At 44.1% G+C, this 19,505-nt stretch overlaps 1 protein-coding gene across 2 annotated transcripts in view; it reads right to left on the minus strand.

The window, feature by feature from the left end:
- Piwil4 (piwi like RNA-mediated gene silencing 4) overlaps positions 1-19,505 on the minus strand; it is a 47,042-nt gene extending 27,537 nt beyond the window's left edge. Inside the window, exons 1-8 of one of the 2 annotated variants that reach the window (XM_004661876.2) lie at positions 19,419-19,505; positions 18,128-18,206; positions 13,511-13,642; positions 11,038-11,252; positions 5,325-5,446; positions 3,195-3,275; positions 1,520-1,717; positions 114-225 (exon numbers count right to left, since the gene is read on the minus strand). In XM_004661876.2, coding sequence (XP_004661933.2) covers positions 114-225; positions 1,520-1,717; positions 3,195-3,275; positions 5,325-5,446; positions 11,038-11,252; positions 13,511-13,642; positions 18,128-18,206; positions 19,419-19,505 — 1,026 coding nt within the window. Of the gene's footprint in view, positions 1-113; positions 226-1,519; positions 1,718-3,194; positions 3,276-5,324; positions 5,447-11,037; positions 11,253-13,510; positions 13,643-18,127; positions 18,207-19,408 lie in introns of both variants that reach the window. The other variant, XM_045146213.1, reaches the window with a different exon arrangement.

Genomic DNA, 19,505 nt, shown 5'->3' on the forward strand with positions numbered 1-19,505 from the left:
GAATGAATTATGTGGGAGGCACACACACTCTGACAACTCCTAGAATTTGCTGGAAGGAACAGGGAGAATTATTTCTAGTTAAGAGCAGACAAGACAAGAAAAGCAATTCCTACCTGCTTGTAGTAATCCACATAGGTGATCTCAGCACCATCTCGCTTCTGAAAGCTGAACGTGGGTTTCACTGTCCAGTCAATGTCATCAATGCGGTATGTTCTGTTATTGTATCTGGAAAATGCAAGACACCTTCAAAGCTCTTCCTGATCATCTCAGACAGGCAGCTACACCACCACCTTTGAATTTTAAAACTGTAAGATACACTCCAGAATGCCAAAACTAACAGAAGCTACCATCACAAGCAGAGTCATTTTTCCTTTCTAAATGATCAGCTCTTAACTGAGAAAAGCATTAATGAATTCTTCCGTATTCAGGAAGATCTCTGTATTCCCACTAATCTGGTGACAAAGTCATTAGCCCACACTGTGCAGGGTAATGGTGCTCAAATTTTGTCATTGTCTTCTGGTGTCGCATATATTGAACTCCCAGGTAATCTTTCTGACAAAAGAGTTCCAAAGTGGGCTAACCAGTTACAGCATTGTAGCATCCCTCTTAACCTCCTACCTGGGCTTGGCCCTCAGCAAAAGTGCAGAACAGGCGAGCTGAGCCCACTTCACGTGACTTCTCCCCTTCACAACCACTGTGCAGCCTACCATGTCCCGCTTGTGTTCTAGCCTGTGGACAGAAACCTCCAAGGCAGGTTTCTCCAGAGCACTGAGTACCTAGAGAGGTGTCTCTGAAAGTGTGGCATTGTGATGCATCACCACAGGGGAGGGGGGAAGGCCCCGTGCTGGGCAGAACTTAGCCAGCCCTACCCTCTGCTGTACAACCCAGAAAACTAGCTTGAAGGGGATAGTCCAAGCCAGGCTAGATGCTAACATGCTCCTGAAAAGAAGCCAGTATGTGATGACTTCTGAGAGCTAGGAAGTCTTAATTTAACTTGCCAGTGTCTGATTTAGTCCATGCATACTGAGGACAAACTACAATGATAAACCTAGAAGTTTGCTCTCAAGGCTACAAGACTTCGGTGTCTTATACAGAAAACCAGCCACAGTTCTCATGTGCCATCTTATGACTTAACAACAAAAAGGCCAGAAAGAGGTGGCTCTAAGCAAAGTGCTATGGAAGCCGCCAGGGAAGGGGCAAGTGAGGGCCAGAGAAGCTCTGGAGCTGGGTGTGCAGATGGAGACTGACAGGCAGAACTAGGGTGGGGAGCCCTGGCAGAGGCATTGCGATGGCTGAGGCTCAGAATGGGAGGGAGTACAAGAGAGAATGTTTGATGAGACTGGCTCGGGATAGCCCAGAATGTCACATGAGGAAGTCTACACTTCAGACAACAGCACAGCCAGGCCTTACGCACAGGTGGGCAGACTGACCACACCTGTGCTTTGGTCAGTGCTCTAGTGAAAACTCGGATCCTGAACATCCCTAAATCATTCACTCTCTACAGAACATCTATTTTTACCTAGTAAGGACGACAAGCCCCACCAGCTGCTTCTCACACATCTGGGTGAAGCAGGACGTGCCAGTTTTGAAGCAGAGATCAGTCATGAATTCCAGAACCGTCTCATTACGAAGGACCTTATAGCTCACATCGGCACTAAACAGGAGCCTGCTTTCAAAAGGGGATACAGAAATGGCAAAGCCAGGCCAAAGCGATAATCTTTAAAATCAAATAAAAGAAAAAGAAAAATTAAAATCTTGATATTTAAAATATCATCCCAGAAACCCAGTAAAGATTTTAAAGTGGTGGATATTTTTCATTCTAATTCTCTAGAAGTAATTTTTTTTTCTTTAATACTATTTCTTTCCATGGATGACTAAAAACTTTAGTTCTTTTCAGCTGGAGTGCCTTTCAGCACATTATTTAGGATAAAAACTGCATTCCCACACAGTGGGTTTCTCAACCTCTCCACTGATGGCATTTTGCAGGGTTAACTCTGTTACACACTGCCGTGCGCCTTGCAGGATGCTCAGCAGAACCACTGGAATTCACAGGTATCCCCTGAGGATGTCCAGGAGAAATGCCTGCAAGCCATGCCTAATGTCCTTGAGAGCAGGGGAAATACCACCACTGTAAGAATGATGTCCTTGTGGGGATCAGTTCCAGCACTAAATACATCTGGCTCAGAAAAGCACACCAACTCCAAGGGGAAAGGCAGTGATTAGGACACTTTAAAGAATGAGGTTGAGAAATGCAAAAATGATATCATTTACAAGTATGCGAAGGCATTCCAGGTGACAGTCCCTTTCCACATAAACTGCAAAGTCTCAAATGAGAAGTTCCCCAAATGAAAAACATGGACAAATTATTGGTACCAATCATTCCAGTTTGTAATTTCAAAACTTAATTCACTGATAGCAGGCCAGCCTCAGGCAGGCCCATGCCCAGGGCACCTGTGGTGGTGGACTGTGTGAACACGCACATGGACACGTCTCACCCAGGAGGAAAGGAGGCAGCAGGCATGAATGCAATGCTGCAGAGAGGACATGCTGACACACTGAATGAACTCAGAGGAACCCCACCATCTTGCCTCCACTGGTCAGACGGGCAAATGCTCCACCCCAGCCCTAACCTTTACACATCTCTGCCTCGGTTCATGTGTCTCTTTGGGAAAGCAGTTACCTATCTATCTTTGACTTCACCATGATATTCCAGAGACTGTGTCCAGCCAGCACATGGCACTGCTGTCCCTCCAACTTCTTCCCAGTTTAGGGGAAACATTATGCAAAGGTGAAGCAGTTCCGCCCTCTGCCAGGGACGTGGCTGGTTTCTCTCCATCTGACTATTTACCTGATGTCGTCTTGTGGGTCATTCTGGCTGTGCTAATTTCCTTTCAACACAAGCACAGAGCACCAGCTATGTGTTACAACAGAACATGGCCTATTCTACTTCCATGACTTGCCATCCACAGAAAATCAAGCTTCTGAATTCCTTCTATAGTTTATAATGACCTAGCACATTGAAGAAAATAAGCTTCTAGTTTTCACATTTGGACTCAGCATTCCATTACAAAACACAATTATAAAGCTCTACTCCATTTCATATCACAGGAGGCATAATGGCACGGTACTGCCTCATAAATCATGCTGCACAATTCTAACCATTTCACAGGAACAGAACATAGAAACAAACCTACTTGTGCTGGGGGATTTCCACTGGCTCTGAAGGCTTGTAGAAGTTTCGTCCAATCTGATACATGGATAATTTTTTCAAGATCCTGCAAGGACATTTTTGAATTTTTGGTAAATACTAGTCAGTAACAGTGTTATTCAAAGTTTGATGAACATAATAAAAATATACAGAAAAAGCTGGGGATGTACCTCAGTTGGTAAAGTGCTTGCATAACTTTAATAAAGTCCTAGGTTCAATCCTCAGCACCCCATAAAACACACCTGTAATCCCAGCACTCAAGGGTTTGGGTCAGAAAGATCAAGTTCAAGGCCACCCACTTATTCATAAAGAGTTCAAGATCAGCCTGAGCTGCATGAGACCCTTGAACACTGGAACATTAATTTACATACTAAATATACATGTGGGTGTTTACACATAAGAAACATTGCTTCATATCTGAGAATGATGCAGCTGACATCATTTTATAATGCAGTGCGATGTAACTGCCATGGTAAGTATGTGGCCAATTACCAACCACAGCTGTGGTTACTGTGACATTCTAGTTAATTTCAAGGTCTGAGGCGCGCTGGGCCTAGGGCACTCTTGGCCTCTCCAACGAGTCATTCAGGCCTCTGTGATGGGCCGCTTTCATCAGGACGGCACCTTCAGCAACTACCTGCCCCAGTTGCCTCTGGAACTGGAGGCATTGAAAATGGAGACTGTCCGGGGAATGGGGAAAGGTAAGAAGCTTTGAGTCTGACTACAGGAATGCCAACTCTGTGATGCGGGCCACCGAGCCTCCGCCTCCCTGCCTGTAAGGTGGAGACTTAGTAACAGCACCTGCTCAGGACGCTACACTGAGGAGCGTTACAAAGAACTCAAGTGAAAAGGCTTTGCCACTGGAAAGGACCTTCTGCATGTCAGCTGGTATACAACAGTCCCCTCATGAGGGCACAGACAGGGTCCAATAAGACTAGACATGGGCTAGAGGGATGGCTTAGCAGTTAAGGTGCTTGCCTTCAAAGCCTAAGGATGTAGATTTGATTGCCCAGTACCCTCGTAAGCCAGATGCACAAGGTGGCACATTATGTCTGTAGTTCATTTGCAGAAGACCTGAAGTGCCCATTCTCTTTCTCTTTCTTTTTCTTTCTTTCTTTCTCTCTCTCTCTCTCTGCTGTTTTTTTCTCCCAAATAAATAAATAAATATTGAAAAAAAGACTAGACAAGTCATAGGACTAAAAATTAGGAAATAGCACATCTGTGGGGAGGAAGCTCCTCTAAGCACTCTACTCAGCAAAACCCCAAATGCCCCACCTCCTCCTCTCCAGTGCTGGGCAGAGGGGTGGTATCCTAGATTTCCAAACAGCTCACAACAACATTGTAGCAAAACTGTTGCAGGCGTATCCAACCTATGGCCCATGGGCCACGTGTATTCCAGGACAGCTACAGATGCGTCATGTCAAAAGGTCAGACACCCCTTCTAAATTGTCCACTTGTCACTTGAGAAGCTTGTTCAAATTTTCAGGTTTTTCCCATATCCCTCCACCAGGAAAAAAATAAATATTGATTTCCAGGCCCTAGTGGTGAAAATGTGTTTACTAGGTCTGATGAGGGACCAGGAATTCTTCATTCAATCAAACTGCCCCACCCCCAAGGTGACTGCAGATCACATGGTCCTGGGGTCATTCTGAAGAACACTGACGCTTAGTGACAGCCTTCCCTCTGCCCTGCATGTGCTATGAGGGAGCGTCAGGACTGAAGACAGAGCCAGGGCACAAAGAAACTAGTGAGGTCCATTCACTTCCCCAGTCAGACTGCTAGTTGAGAAATAAATCATTCAGCTGACTGGCTGGAGAGCTGTTAAACCTAGGGACTGAGAGTGGTACTGGAGACAATGTACCACCAGTGAGACACACTAACTTTCAAATCCCTTGTCTTAACTTGGTAATGCTGGATACTGAGGATTTGCCCTAGAGAGGGGCTGTGCTGGACTTGTATGGACCCATCGCCGCCAGAATGCAATCAAGTGTGTGAGTGTCCTAAAGATGGTGTAGTTTCTAGAATGCTGCCAACACAGTGTGGACTATGTTAAAAGCCAGTTTCTATGCTGAAGGGAATCATTAGAAGAAATTAAAATCAGCCTCAAATGCCTTACTTTCTGAAGATGATATTGATGAACTGGATGCACACAGGGGAGCTGGACACCAGCTCCTTGATCAGGGTAACGGTGATCTTCACTGTCTCCCCTCTTTGAGTTTCGCTCGACAGTTCGGTGACCTGGAAAAAGATGTATTTAAAATGCCCTCTGCAGATTATCCCCAAGTGTGTGGAATGTAGATACCATGAAGCCATCATAATTTAGCAGGCATTAATAGAAACAAAACTGCAGCTGTCTGTGTATGAGTCATGATCTAATCACCTACGTTTAGAGGACACTTTTGTTCCCTGTATCTCACTGACCCCAAAAAAGCAACACATCACTCTACCCTCCAAATTCATAAGGGAAAATCAGAGCCAGATTGTATGGTTATTTTTTATTTTTATTTATTTGAGAGTGACAGACACAGAGAGAAAGACAGATAGAGGGAGAGAGAGAGAATGGGCGCACCAGGGCTTCCAGCCTCTGCAAACGAACTCCAGACACGTGCACCCCCTTGTGCATCTGGCTAACGTGGGACCTGGGGAACCGAGCCTCGAACCGGGGTCCTTAGGCTTCACAGGCAAGCACTTAACTGCTAAGCAATCTCCCCAGCCCAGATTGTATGGTTAAAAGATGTGATTCAAACAGGATTCCAGAACAGTGGGTCTTAATATCTTTATTTTGTTTAGTTTTGGTTTTGATTTTTCGAGGTAGGGTCTCACTCTGGTCCAGGCTAAGCTGGAATTAACTATGTAGTCTCAGGGTGGCCTCGAACTCATGGCAATCCTCCTACCTCTGTCTCCCGAGTGCTGGGATTCAAGGTGTGCGCCACCACACCCGGCCAGTCTAAATATCTTGAGGGGATGAAAGGGAAATGAAATGCAAGTTACTCTGAGAGTCTGCTAAAAGTAAAGAGGTTCTCCTTAGATGATGTCATATATGTATATTCACAAGAGCATATCCTGTGTCCATTTGCAGGGGGTTTGTGGACTACCCTGCCCCTTCCAAGTTCATAATTCCAGAGATATCCTCCCACAGCTTTTGCATAAAACAGAACAGAGTAGAGCAAGTAGGCAAAGGACAGGGAATCAAAGATGAGGGAAGGAGACAAAATGCATGTCAGAAAAGCTAGGAATTCTCTTAAAGTTTATAAAGAAATCTTTAGGGCTCTTCTAAGATGGAACAATGTTTTATCTAGTTAATGAATGCTCTACAGGGTTCTACAGCAACTGAAGAAAATTCTCAGACAGGGACCAGAGAGATGGCTTAGTAGATAGGGCACTTGCCTATGCAGCCTAAGGACCCAGGACCCACGGAAGCCAGATACACAAGGGGGCTCATGCATTTAGAGTTCATTTGCAGTAGCTAGAGGCCCTGGCATGCCTTCTCTCTCTTTCTCTTTCTCTCTCACTCTCTCTCTAATAAATAAATAAATTCTAAGTCAGGTAGGACTTGGTTAGGTTTAGAAATACACTAATTCACAAATCAGTCAATAAATATCAGTCAGCAATCAGGGATTTTTTTTTTCAAAAGGATAATGAGTTAGAAATCTTTACTAGTAAGTATCTGCATATTCTATTAGTTACAGTGTTAGCTTAATAGATTTTAGGTTCAGCCAAGAATTTGTAGCAGGAACCAGTCACTGCATGGAAACAAAGAGAAACTGACCCCTTCACAGGGGATGCAATATTTCACTGGAGTGATTTCTTCTCACAGATAAGAATAGAAGTAAATCAGAGAAACTGCAGGAAGAAGTCCGTCTGCTCTGGACTATGGAGCAAGGACAAGGATTGAGAACAACAAAGGATGTGGGGTGAGGAGTGGAGGGGAGGGAGCAGCAGATGGTCTCAGGAATTGTATTTGTCAACAGCCACCTAAGAGCCAACAAGTCTCAGGCTGCCCTGTGCCTCCCTCATCAAACACCAACTGCTCCTTCACTTTTACCATCTGTTCCTGGCCCACCCCTCCATTCCCCAGTCCACTAATCTCAGCGTGCAAGTTTGGTGCATCTCCACCAGCAATGCATCTATTGACATCCACTGCTACAAGGGCATTTACCACAGAGCTTACACACACACGATTTGGAATCAGAGAGACCCTAGCTAGCTGCCACTCACAGCCTGTGTGTGATCTGAACAAGTCACTCTAAGACCTTCCTCCAATTCTAAAGCGGGAAGGAGTCCAGCTGAAGCCACAGGGTTTGAAGATAAACATAGTAAAGCCTGGATCTTATCTCTATCCAGAGCCAGACGCTGGGGAAGGTCAAACAAAGAGCAGCGCTTTGTAGCTTTGTTCAAGCCCTTTTGACATGCTGCCCAGACTATTCCATTACTCTTCCCACCCTTTTCTGGAAGCTCTTCAATAGGATGGGACCAGGCGCACTGCAAAGTTACACAGCTCCAGGGAGAGTCTCTTGGTAGTGTCGGTGCTTCATGAAGGACAGACTCCTTTCCTCAGAAGTGCATTTAAAGTTCTCCCTACTTTTGGAACCACTACTTCCCACCTTCCTGATTAAGCCGGTTTCCTTCCTATCTCTCTGCCTCGCCACCCCCCCCCCCCCGCCCACACACACACTGTCCACTTCACTGATCATTGTCCTAACCCAAGAAACTAACCACTGCTCTCACGGAAGGGTCTGAAGGATGATGTTGCTTTTCACCAAACTCTACATGGAACTTGAACAAGACCCTCAAATTGAGTTCCAGGAGTGGGGGGAGGGTTAAAAGACATGTTATTAAGAGCCTGGCAAGGCATTGGTCCTCAAATGTACTTTAAAAAAAAAAAAGATTTTGTGTATTTTTATTTATGTATTTGAGAGTGAGAGAGAGAGAAAGAGGCAGTTAAAGAGAGAGAGAGAATGGGCACGCCAGGGTCTCCAGCCACTGCAAACGAACCAGACAAGTGCACCCCCTTGTGCATCTGGCTAATGTGGGTCCTGGGGAACTGAGCCTCGAACAGGGGTCCTTAGGCTTCACAGGCAAGCACTTAACTGCTAAGCCATCTCTCCAGCCCTCAAATGTACTCTTGACAGGCTGAACAATGAACAATATCAGTGGATTTTATACTTAGCAAGTACTCAACAAAAAATTTTCATAATTTTGCCAGGCTTGATGGCACACGCCTTTAATCCCAGCACATCCAGCCACTGTACTTATTTGTAATGTGAATATTAAACTGAAAGATTTTTGCATATGTGCCTTTGTGTGGGTATGAATGTTTATATGTACGTGAGTATATGTGAATGTGTGTGGAGGTCAGAGCTTGACATGGGAGCCTTCCTTAATCCCTCTCCACCTTATTTTTTGAACCAAGATCTCTTACGGAGCACAGAGCACACTATGCAGCTAGACTAACGAGCCAGGACATCCCAAGGAGTCTCTGCCTTCCCAGCATTGGGGTGACAGAAACAAGCCCTTTGCCTAACTTTATGTGGGAACTAGAAATCTGAAATCAAGTCCACATGCTCAAGCATGTAGGAAGTACGTACTTCCCCAACTGAACTATCTCCCAAAACCCTAAATTTAGAATTTTCAAGGAAAAACAAAGAACCCTGTTTCATCTGTTCTTGTCCATGGCACTACCACCCTACTGAGCACCCAGTAACTACCAGTGCATGAGGGTTGCAAGTAGATGTGAACATAGCATCCCTAGTGCACAGATGGGGGTCTGGAAAACCCTGGGACCCAAGCCAAGAGGCAGCTGGAAGACTTCTAGAAGCATGTATGAGAATGCAATGAATGCATTAGTGGAATCAGGGGCTCTTTAACTATTAAAAAACACCCTAGGTATTAGCACAGGTACAGGATTTGTCTCTGGAATAAGAGGCCAGGGAAATAGTTCAGTCAATAATGTGGCTTGTCTCCCAAGCATGAGGACCTGAGTTCAATCCTCAAAACCACAAAAAGTGCTGACCATGGTGATATGCATCTGTAACCCCAGTGCCAGAGAAGTGAGGGAGCCCTGTAGCCCACTGGCCAGCCAGTCTCGCCCAGCTGGTGAGTTACAAGCTGAGAGAGTCTGTGTCAAAAGAGGTGGACAGCAGAGTTCCTGAGGATGACCCGGAGGCGTTCTTCTGTCCTCTGCGCACTCATGTGTATGCACACCCACATGAGCACACACACAAATACACATGTATGCATGCATGCATTACTTAAAAAGACCAAAACAGAAAATGAGGATAGTAGAATCCTCATTAGTACAATCAGTGTAATGAGGTGGCAGGCCACTGACAATATAAATGATAATACTCTTCTTCGTGTAAACCTAATGTCACTTGGAAATCAAATCAATAAGCCTTGCTTGTCACATGCTGCTTTTATAGCCTATCACCTGCTTGCCATGAGACTCCACCCCCATCAACAGAGACAGGTTTGGCGCATATGATGGACTCATTTTGAACAAGAGATGAGTAGTTCTTATTCCTGGCATCTGCAGAATAGAACTTCTCCATTTTGGCTAGGTACAACTGAAGTGAACAGGATAATTCAAGGATTGTACAAAATCATTTTAACATATTGTTCCTAAACTAACAGCATAAACATATTTAAGAACAAAAGGTTCTTTAGCAATAACAACATACTTAAAATTTTGTTTACATATGAGAAACAATATTAGCATGCTTCCAGAATCTAATCACAAGACCTAAGAGTGTTATAGATCAAAACATTTCTAAACTAACAGATCCAGATGTGCTAAGCCATTAGAGTTATCCATTTTGTGTAATAAATCTTAATATTTCTTAAAAGGATAGGGGCACCAGGAATGCTCAGAGATTCATTAATTGAGAAAATTCACAAAGAATTACTTATAATCTAGAAAGTTTAACCTATGTAATTGATACCATACTGCTTAAAATGTTAATTGATGGTTTTAATTCTGTGTACTATTTCAACTTTTCATATGGAAACTGATCCTTCTTTTCTCATGCTATTTTTAGTAGAGTTTTACAACAACATGTTGCTTAAAACATCCAAAACAATGTATTTTAGAGCAAAAAAATGTTCAGTCTAAAAAAATGGGTAAAAGAATATCATACCATTTATTTCCACTTTTAATTGTAACAGTTTTTGTTTTGTTTTGTTTTACTTCCATGCAAATGGACATAGAGAGAGAGAGAGAGGAGGGAAAGAAAGAGAATGAGAATAGGCATGCTAGAACGTCCAACCACTGCAAACAGAACTCCAGATGCATTTGTCACTGTGTATCTTGGCTTTATGTGGGTACTGGGGAGTTGAACCAGGGTCATCAGGCTTTTCGGGCAAGCACATTAACTACTGAGCCATCTCTCCAGCCCTCACATTTAAAAAAATACTCCTAGAGCTGATATAACTCACCTTTTAGAATACAGACACAGCAAGTAATGAAAGAAACAAATATTCTAGGATGTGAAATTATTTGGACCTAGGCACAACTGCACAGGGGTAAGTAAAGTAGGATAAACTTAAAGCTGTGAAGCCATGGGCCAAATGGTGTTTCTTCAAGTTTTACATATTTAGGGAAAAGTTTTAAGTTTTAAGGCCACTCACAGCTCTTTATATTTAAAATGCCAGACCATCATATTCATAATTATGAAATCAGTTACTGGTGAAGTCTTAGGAAGTCTTTGAGCTCTCAAACAAAGGTGCAAGTAAAAGGTGTAAGAAACATTTACTCCAATTGTCATGAAAACAACTGATTTTCTAATAATACACATATAATTGAATATATACACATGCGTGCCATACTCTACCTTCTTGTCCAGTTTCTGTAGCAGGAAGAGAGTAGCACCGTCAAATGCTTTTGTCCTGTTAGAAAGTTCACTATGATTGTAAAGCAAAGCAGTCCTCAGTCTTCTGGAAGCTAAGTCTGGACTAAATGTAACACAGTACTGGTACAGCTGCCAGTCCTGAGGAAAATCTAGATTGAAAAGATTCGTAACCAGCTTCACAGGTATTCCACTGGAACCTGGGGAAGAAAACACAGTATTTTCAACAAAAAGTACACCATATTAATTATACTCAAAAATTAATTTGCATGTGCATGATAGGTTTTGTAAAGCAAAATTTTGATCAGGGCTGGAGAGATGGCTTACCAGTTAAGGCACTTGCCTGCAAAGCCAAAGGACCCGGGTTCAACTCCCCAGAACCCACATAAGCCAGATGCACAAGGGGATGCATGCATCTGGATTTCATTTGCAGTAGCTGGAGGCCCTGGTGTGCCCATTATCTATCTATCTATCTATCTATCTATCTATCTATCTATCTATCTCTATCTCTCTCTCTCTCTCTCTCTCTGTCTCCCTGCCTATTTCTCTCTCAAATAAATAAATAAAAATAAAATATTTATTAAAAAAAGTATTTTGATCAATGATGCTAGATAAACTCTTAACCTTTTCAACCTTGTAACATCTTGGGAGTTAAAGTGGGATCATATGTAAAGCAAGCTTCCAAAAAACACAGGAGCAGATGCTAGCATACTTGACATTGAGAGAAGAGAAGCATCTGTACTTGACCACCCCTACCTTCCAACTCTGATTTTCTGCAATTCAAATCTGCTGGAATAATATTCTGAGAGGCTGCTCTTGAATTACACTGTTCACGGACGTCTAAGACACTGTCCAATTTTCACTTTGAATAACACAGCTCCCAACCTCTGGGAAAGCCAGATAGGAAAAGGTGCTAAAAATTCTGGAAAAGTCAGTGGATAGAGCGTTGGGCAAGCCCCACCCCATTCCTGGGGGAAGCAGACATGGCCTGAAAGCTCTGTCTTCTGCAGGCACATGGAGGCCATGTGTGCTTCTTGAAATTCCTTCCCCCTATTGAAATTTTTATTCCCAGCTTAAGCCTGCAGGAAAAACATTAGAGCTGATCATAATATAGTCAGCTAGGACTCAGGATGGCATAAGCTCCTCCTACAGAAAGAGCACTAAAGGACTGGTTTGCTACCTATCTTCATATGAATTCACCCAGTTTCAGTCTTTAAAAAAAAAATACCAAACAGACACTAATTTGCTTTTCATACGGAAGAGGTGGAATGTGAGTCCCAGGGTAGTGAGGAGTAAACAGTATCCTATACACCTTCACCTTCTCACAGCCTTGGCCTGCAGTACTTTATCTGGTAGGAATAAGGAATCACTGTGCTAGTTGTAATTTAAGAAAAACTTTTGTTCTCTTAGATCCAGAGTAAATGGCAACACATTTCAGCTGCTCATATAACGGACTAAGAATGAAAATTCACAATCTAAAATCTGAACTGGAGAGGAATCATCGCTTCCAGTGTTTTCAAACTTCAGGGAGTCCAGCCATTACAGGGGTTAAGAAGGCATGTTTTATGAAAGCCCCAGAACACAGGGGTTGAGGGTATACAGTTCAGTTGGTAGAGTATGTGCCTTAGCATGCACAAAGCCCCAGGCTGGCCCTCAGTGCCAAATATGATCCAAGAATGGTGGTAAATGCATGTAATGGCAGCATTAGGGAGGTGAAGGCAGGAAGATCACTTCAAAGTCATCTTTGGCTACAGCAAGTTCAGGACAAATCTGGAATAGAAGACTTATTTATCTTGAAACCCCCCCCAAAAAAAAAACCCTAAAAAAAGTCAAATTACCAAAAATGTAGCAGAATGGACCCAGAGTGCCTGGAAGGTAGCAGGCTAACACACTTCTAGGAATCTTTTGCTTCAGCTGTGAAACTATTTGCTGGGTAATATTTCTGTTTCTCATTTCTCTGCTTTGGCTTTAAAAAGTTTCAAAAGCATAATGAGCATCCATGAAGGGAGCAAGAAAGCCTTCTGAACATCTGAAAGAAACCGCAGACCTACTTCTCAGAAAGCACGGATGCCACAACTGTTCATGTGATTTCAGAAGGAGCCCTGGGTCTGGAAAAAGAAGCCCCACACTGGTTACGACTACCTCTGTTATAGCTGAAATTCCCAAAGGCTTATTCAGAGCATGGGATATGAATGAGGCAAGAGTCCATCCCAGGTGTGAGGGGAAAATCTTCCAGGAGTTTAATGGAGTTTTGAGGATGACAGTTTTATTTCTATCCATAAAAGAGAAAATAAAATGAAGCAAAGATACTTTTAGTGCCTGGACAATGCCTTGGACACAGCAGATGTGCAATAAATCCCTGTCAAATGAATATATGGATTTGTTTATTTTATTATTAAAATTCCCTAAGCAAGACTTGGTAGCATTTAAAACATATGTAACATGAAAGACAGTGTACCTGTTTTACAATCTTTCACGTGTGCCAATTTTTCTCTGGTACTGATTTCCAAGTCCATTAAGTCCCGTCTCATCCTCATACTTCTTTCCATGTGCGACTGTCCACTATCACCAGAACATACACTGTCCTTATCTGAAACATGAAGAGAACACAGTCATACTCACTGGCATGCTAGTGATGCCAACCATGACCGCTATATTAAAAATGTATCTATGAGCTGGGCACCATGGCTCATGCCTTTAATTCCAGCATTCAGGAGGCAGAGGAAGGAGGATCACCATGAGTTCAAGGCCATCCTAAGACTACACAGTGAATTCAAGGTGAGCCTGGGCTAGAGTGAGACCCTACCTCAAAAAAAAAAAATGTATCTACAATCAATACTCAGTTACAGAAAAAATAAAACTCAGTCACTTGGGTTTTTTTTTGTTGTTGTTGTTTGTTTTTGAGGTAGGGTCTCATTCTAGCCCAGGTTGACCTGGGATTCATTATGTAGTCTCAGGATGGCCTCAAATTCACAGTGATCCTCCTACCTCTGCCTCCCATGTGCTGGGATTAAAAATGTATGCTACCATGCCCAGCTCTGCTTGTAGTTTTTTAAATATTTAATATTTATTTATTTATTTGAGATAAAGAGGGAAAGAATGGGTACAACAGAGCCTCCAGCCACTGCAAACGAACTCCAGACACATGCACCACCTTATGCATCTGGCTTATGTGGGTACTGGGGAATCAAACCTGGGTCCTTAGGCTTTGCAGGCAAGTGCCTTAATCACTAAGCTATCCCTCCAACCCATGTCTAGTCTTTTTTGACCCTATCTGTTAAGCCATCTCTTCAGCCCCCACTTGTAATTTTTAATAAGATATGTCTATGGGGCTGGAGGAATGACTTAGTGGTTAAGACACTAGCCTGCAAAGCCAAAGGACCCAAGTTCAATTCCCCAGGACCCACATAAGCCAGATGCCTAAGGTGGCACATGCTTCTGGAGTACATTTGCAGTAGCTGAAAGCCCTGGTATGCCCATTATCTACCTACCTATCTGTCTATCTATCTTCCCCCCTCCCCTCCCTCAAATAAAATGAATAAATTAAAATGTAAAACCAGGAGTGGTGGTGCATGCCTTAAATCCCAGCACTCCAGAGGCAAAGATGGCTGGATCGCCGTGAGTTCGAGGTCATCCTGAGACTACATAGTGAATTACAGGTCAGCCTGGGCTAGAGTGAGATCCTTCCTTGAAAAACAACAAAAATTTTAAAAGAAAAATGTGTCTATATTGCTGAAAACACTCATGACTACACAGAAGTCCTTTGCATAAAAGTGGTAAATTATGAAAAAAAAACCTTCTGGAATATTTTAGTTAGAAATAAAACATTTTGAGTTAGAATTAGCTCTTGTCACAGACTTTTTCTTAATGACTCAAGAGAAAGCTCTTTCCCCCCTGGTTCCATTCTACAGCTGTTTACACAGGTGACAACTCTCCTGCCACTAGCTCTGGCCTGACCACACCCTGAAGAGCTCCAAGTTAAGCATGGTCCACACGGACTTCTGCTGGGAGAGGCTGAGTCCCTCACCTTTACCCAAGAGCAGAGAAACCGCACAGCAGGCAACTTTCTAGACAAATCACTCCGTGAGATCCAAAGGCAGAGTTCCACCTTGGAGCCTGATCACTTACTATCAGTCTGTAGAAAATATAAAACAAATCTAGTTCCAAATTAGCGTCTTCTGTTTCAGTACAGAAGATACTAACTTTTTAAATATGCTTTTGGCACTCTGAAAAGAACTTTTAGCACATCAAAATACAGGACACCCCTGTGTCTCTGGACTCTGACTTGCCCTCCCTGTGGCATATATGGCTCCAGTACTGAATATACCCAAATGACATTGCCATCTGCTCCAAACTGCCACCCATACCCATCTCTGTGGAGTTTGAACCTGTCAAGAAAGTCAAAAACTTCACCTGATTTTTAACAGTTCTAATACGCTCATTGGAATGTCCCTCTCACCTACAGCTCTTGATGTGAGATGACTACCATAGAAAACTTCAAACTACCATAGAAAGGCTGTACTTAGGAGCTGGGGGCGCGGGGGGAGGGCACGGAACAGAAGAATGGGGAATTACTGTTTAACAAGTATCAAGTTTCAGTTTTACAAGACAAAAAGGCTCCTAAGATGGATGGTGGTGGAACCATACAATATAAACGGATTTACTATCCCAGGACTATTTAGAGAAGAGTTGAAATGGCCAATTTTGTTACATATATTCCACTATAATTTAAGTAAACAAAATTCAGTCTGTTGGGCTGGAGAGATGGCTTAGCGGTTAAGCGCTTGCCTGTGAAGCCTAAGGACCCCGGTTCGAGGCTCGGTTCCCCAGGTCCCACGTTAGCCAGATGCACAAGGGGGCACACGCGTCTGGAGTTTGTGTGCAGAGGCTGGAAGCCCTGGCGCGCCCATTCTCTCTCTCTCCCTCTATCTGTCTTTCTGTCTTTCTGTGTCTGTCGCTCTCAAATAAATAAATAAATAAATAAATTTTTTAAAAAAATTCAGTCTGTCTTGAAAGCATGAAGGGTTTCCTTCACATGATAGTCGTAAGAATGTGCAGCAGATGACAAAAACATTATGAAACTGAAATGTCATCTGAATGGTAGTGGGCCCAACATGCTGCCTCAGAACAGATGTGTCCTCCAGGGTATTCATATGTGCACTTCAGATCACAAGGCCTGTATGCGTGTGTAGAAACCCCCCAGCCACAGGCAGCTGAGTCAGGCAGGAGATGGACTCTTGAGTGTCCAGGAAGACTAGAAATCACTCCCCTCCAAGTAGAAGGGAGATAACAGACCCATGTGACCCACGCATGTGGAATGAACTGTGTCCCCCACAATTCACATGTGTTAATCCTAAGCCCAATACTTCACTATGTGACTATTGCTTGGAGAGAGGGGTTTTAAAGAGGTAACTACCACTTTAGAGTGAGCTCTGGGCTTGCCTACGAAGCCTAAGGACCCAGGTTCAAGTCTCCAGGTCTCACATAAGCCAGATGCACAAGGTGGCACATGTGTCTGGAGTTCATTTGCAGTGGCTAGAGGCCTTGGTGAGCCCATTATCTCCTCCTCCCCAACCCACCCCCGTCTCAAATAAAAATAAATAAATAAAGTGAGCTCATTCAGGTGGTCCCTAATCTAACATGGCTGGCATCATGAGGAATTAAGTGTCAGAATTAGGACAGTGAGGAAGCATGGTATGAATCTAGAAAGAATGTGAGCAAGGAGCCAAAGGTAAGAGACTTCAGAAGAAACCATCCCCACCAACTACTAGAGGATGAGAAACTTCACACTTCCAGAATTAGGAGAAAATAAATGTCTCTTTAAGCCCCTCAGGGCTTCTCCTCCCTCCCTCCCTCTTTCTTTTCTCTCCTTTTTTCCTTTCCTTTCCTTTCCTTTCCCCCCACCCCTTCCCTCCTTCCTTCCTGCCAGCAAACCCAACATACTCCTTTTTTTTTTTAAATTTTTTTTTAATTTTTTTATTTATTTATTTGAGAGCGACAGACACAGAAAGACAGATAGAGGGAGAGAATGGACGCGCCAGGGCTTCCAGTCTCTGCAAACGAACTCCAGACGCGTGCGCCCCCTTGTGCATCTGGCTAACGTGGGACCTGGGGAACCGAGCCTCGAACCAAGGTCCTTAGGCTTCACAGGCAAGCGCTTAACCGCTAAGTCATCTCTCCAGCCCCACACTCCTTTTTTTAAGTGTGAGAGTGACAGAGCACGAGACAGAATTGGCATGCCAGTGACTCTAACCACTGCAATCCAACTCAAGCTGTATGTGCCGCCTTGTGTGCGTGTGCAACCTAGTGGGCTTGTGTCACCTTCTGCATCTGGCTTATGTGGGATCTGGAGAGCTAAACATGGGTTCTTGGGCTTCGCAGATAAGCACTTTAATCACTCACTAAGACATCTCTCCAGCCTGTGCCACTTTCTTATGACAGTCCAAGCAATAAATAAGACTTCAGGCAGACCATTTCACCCTGTGTGACAGTGGCAAGGATCCTGAGACAGCATCTGGCTTTGAAGAGAGGAGAGTGACCTCTAAACCGTGAAGTGCACTGCAGGGCATGGGGAAGAAGAGATAGGCAGCAGGTGAGCTGGGTTGCTCCAAAAAGCTTTGTGGAATTTTCAGGCCATAAAAATTTCTAGGTTATTCTTCAAAATTCAGTGAGGAGAAGCTGGAGGGATGGCTTAGCCATTAAGACCTTTGCCAGCAAAGCCAAAGGACCCAGGCTGGATTCCCCAGGACCCGTGTTAGCCAGATACATAAGGGGGCACAAGTGTCTGGCGGTTGTTAGCAGTGGCTGGAAGCCCTGGCATGCCCATTCTCTCTCTCTCTCTCCTTCTCTGACAAATAAATAAATAAATAAAATATAAAAAAATATCAGCGAGGAGAAAGAACTAGAAACCTAGTGCGCGCATGCCTATGTATTCCCATGTATGCAGCGCCCTCACGAAGCTCACGCTGACTGCAAGGACAGGACGACAGACGGCTGAGAAGGGAAGGCGGACGCAGCAAGGCTTGCTGAGTCACTTTTGTTCTCGGCAGCCTGAAGGGAAGTCAGGGGCACTTACCCCACTGTGGAATAATGTTTGCTTCCACAAGGCCGCTGCTAGAGGATGCTTCCTGGTCCCCAGGTTCAACAGATGTGGCCTATGAAACAGGCAAAAAGACTGCTCAGATTTAAACCAAGTCAAAACCCATAGCAGGGGATGGTGGCGCACACTTTTAAATCCCAGCACTCGGGAGGCAGCGATAGGAGGATCACCATGAGTTGGAGGCTACCCTGAGACTACATAGTGAATTCTGGTCGGCCTGAGCTAGAGTGAAACCCTACATCAGAACCCCTGCCCCCCCACCCCCGAAGAAAAAAACAAAGGTTATTGAAAGACAAGGGCAGCGTCATGTCCAAAATCACAGATTGCCATGATCCATAGAAAGAAAGCAGCAAGGATTATAACAGGTTAAAAAAAAAACAAAACCCTTGAGGGTCAGGAGAGTTCCCCTTCTAGACTAATGGATAAGGATGACCTTGCTTCTCCCTCATCAAAGCGCTTTCAGCATTGACCACCACACTGGCATAGTACTGGATCACACAAGTGCAAAAGGCAGACATGGGCAGAGCCTCACTGCCTCCACGACCCACAGGCAAGAAAACACCTTGAGCTCAGGGCACTTGGGGCATTAGCCCACAGGACAACTTCTGTGAGTCAACTGGGCTAAAATTAATTCGTGAAATAGGAACAGACCATTATTTTTTTCTTTTGCATTAACTTCTGCGCTTTAAGAAATGGTCACTTTGGGCTGGAGAGATGGCTCAGAGGTTAAGGCATTTGCCTGCAAAGCTAAAGGACCCAGATTCGATTCCCCAGGACCCACGTAAGCCAAATGCACAAAGGGGTACATGTGTCTGGAATTCGTTTGCAGTGGCTGGAGGCCCTGTCGTGCCCATTCTCTATCTGCCTCTTTCTCTCTCCTTCTGTCTCTCAAATAAATGAAAAAAAAAATTTTTTTTTTCAATGGTTACTTTATCTTAACCTGCTTAGAAGAATGGCTAAAGTCTGGCAAGAAGAGCACTTCATGAGAATAAAGACATAACGACCACCAACCGCTAAGCCAGCTGCTCCACATAACCACATGAAGGTATGTCTCCCACACCCTAAACACTGTACAGATAAATCAGGAAATTAAATCTCAGAAGGCCAACGCACCTCCCATGTTTAGTCCTCTCACTGTCTACGGTAGTAACTGTAGATCCTGCTAGGTTAAGATCCCTTGGAAGGAGAAAGTGAGAGAAGAGAGGCATGCAGAAGACGCCGGCCAGAGGCGCAGAGGAAGGCAGCCAGCAGCTCCACGTTCACTCACCGAGGGCGAGGCGGGGGCACGGCCCACGTCCACCGCACCGAGGCTGCGGGTGATGCCCCGAGCCCGCACGCGGGCTCTTCCACTCAT

This window comes from Jaculus jaculus, chromosome 3 (genome assembly GCF_020740685.1).
Source record: "Jaculus jaculus isolate mJacJac1 chromosome 3, mJacJac1.mat.Y.cur, whole genome shotgun sequence".
Lineage (NCBI taxonomy): Eukaryota > Metazoa > Chordata > Mammalia > Rodentia > Dipodidae > Jaculus > Jaculus jaculus.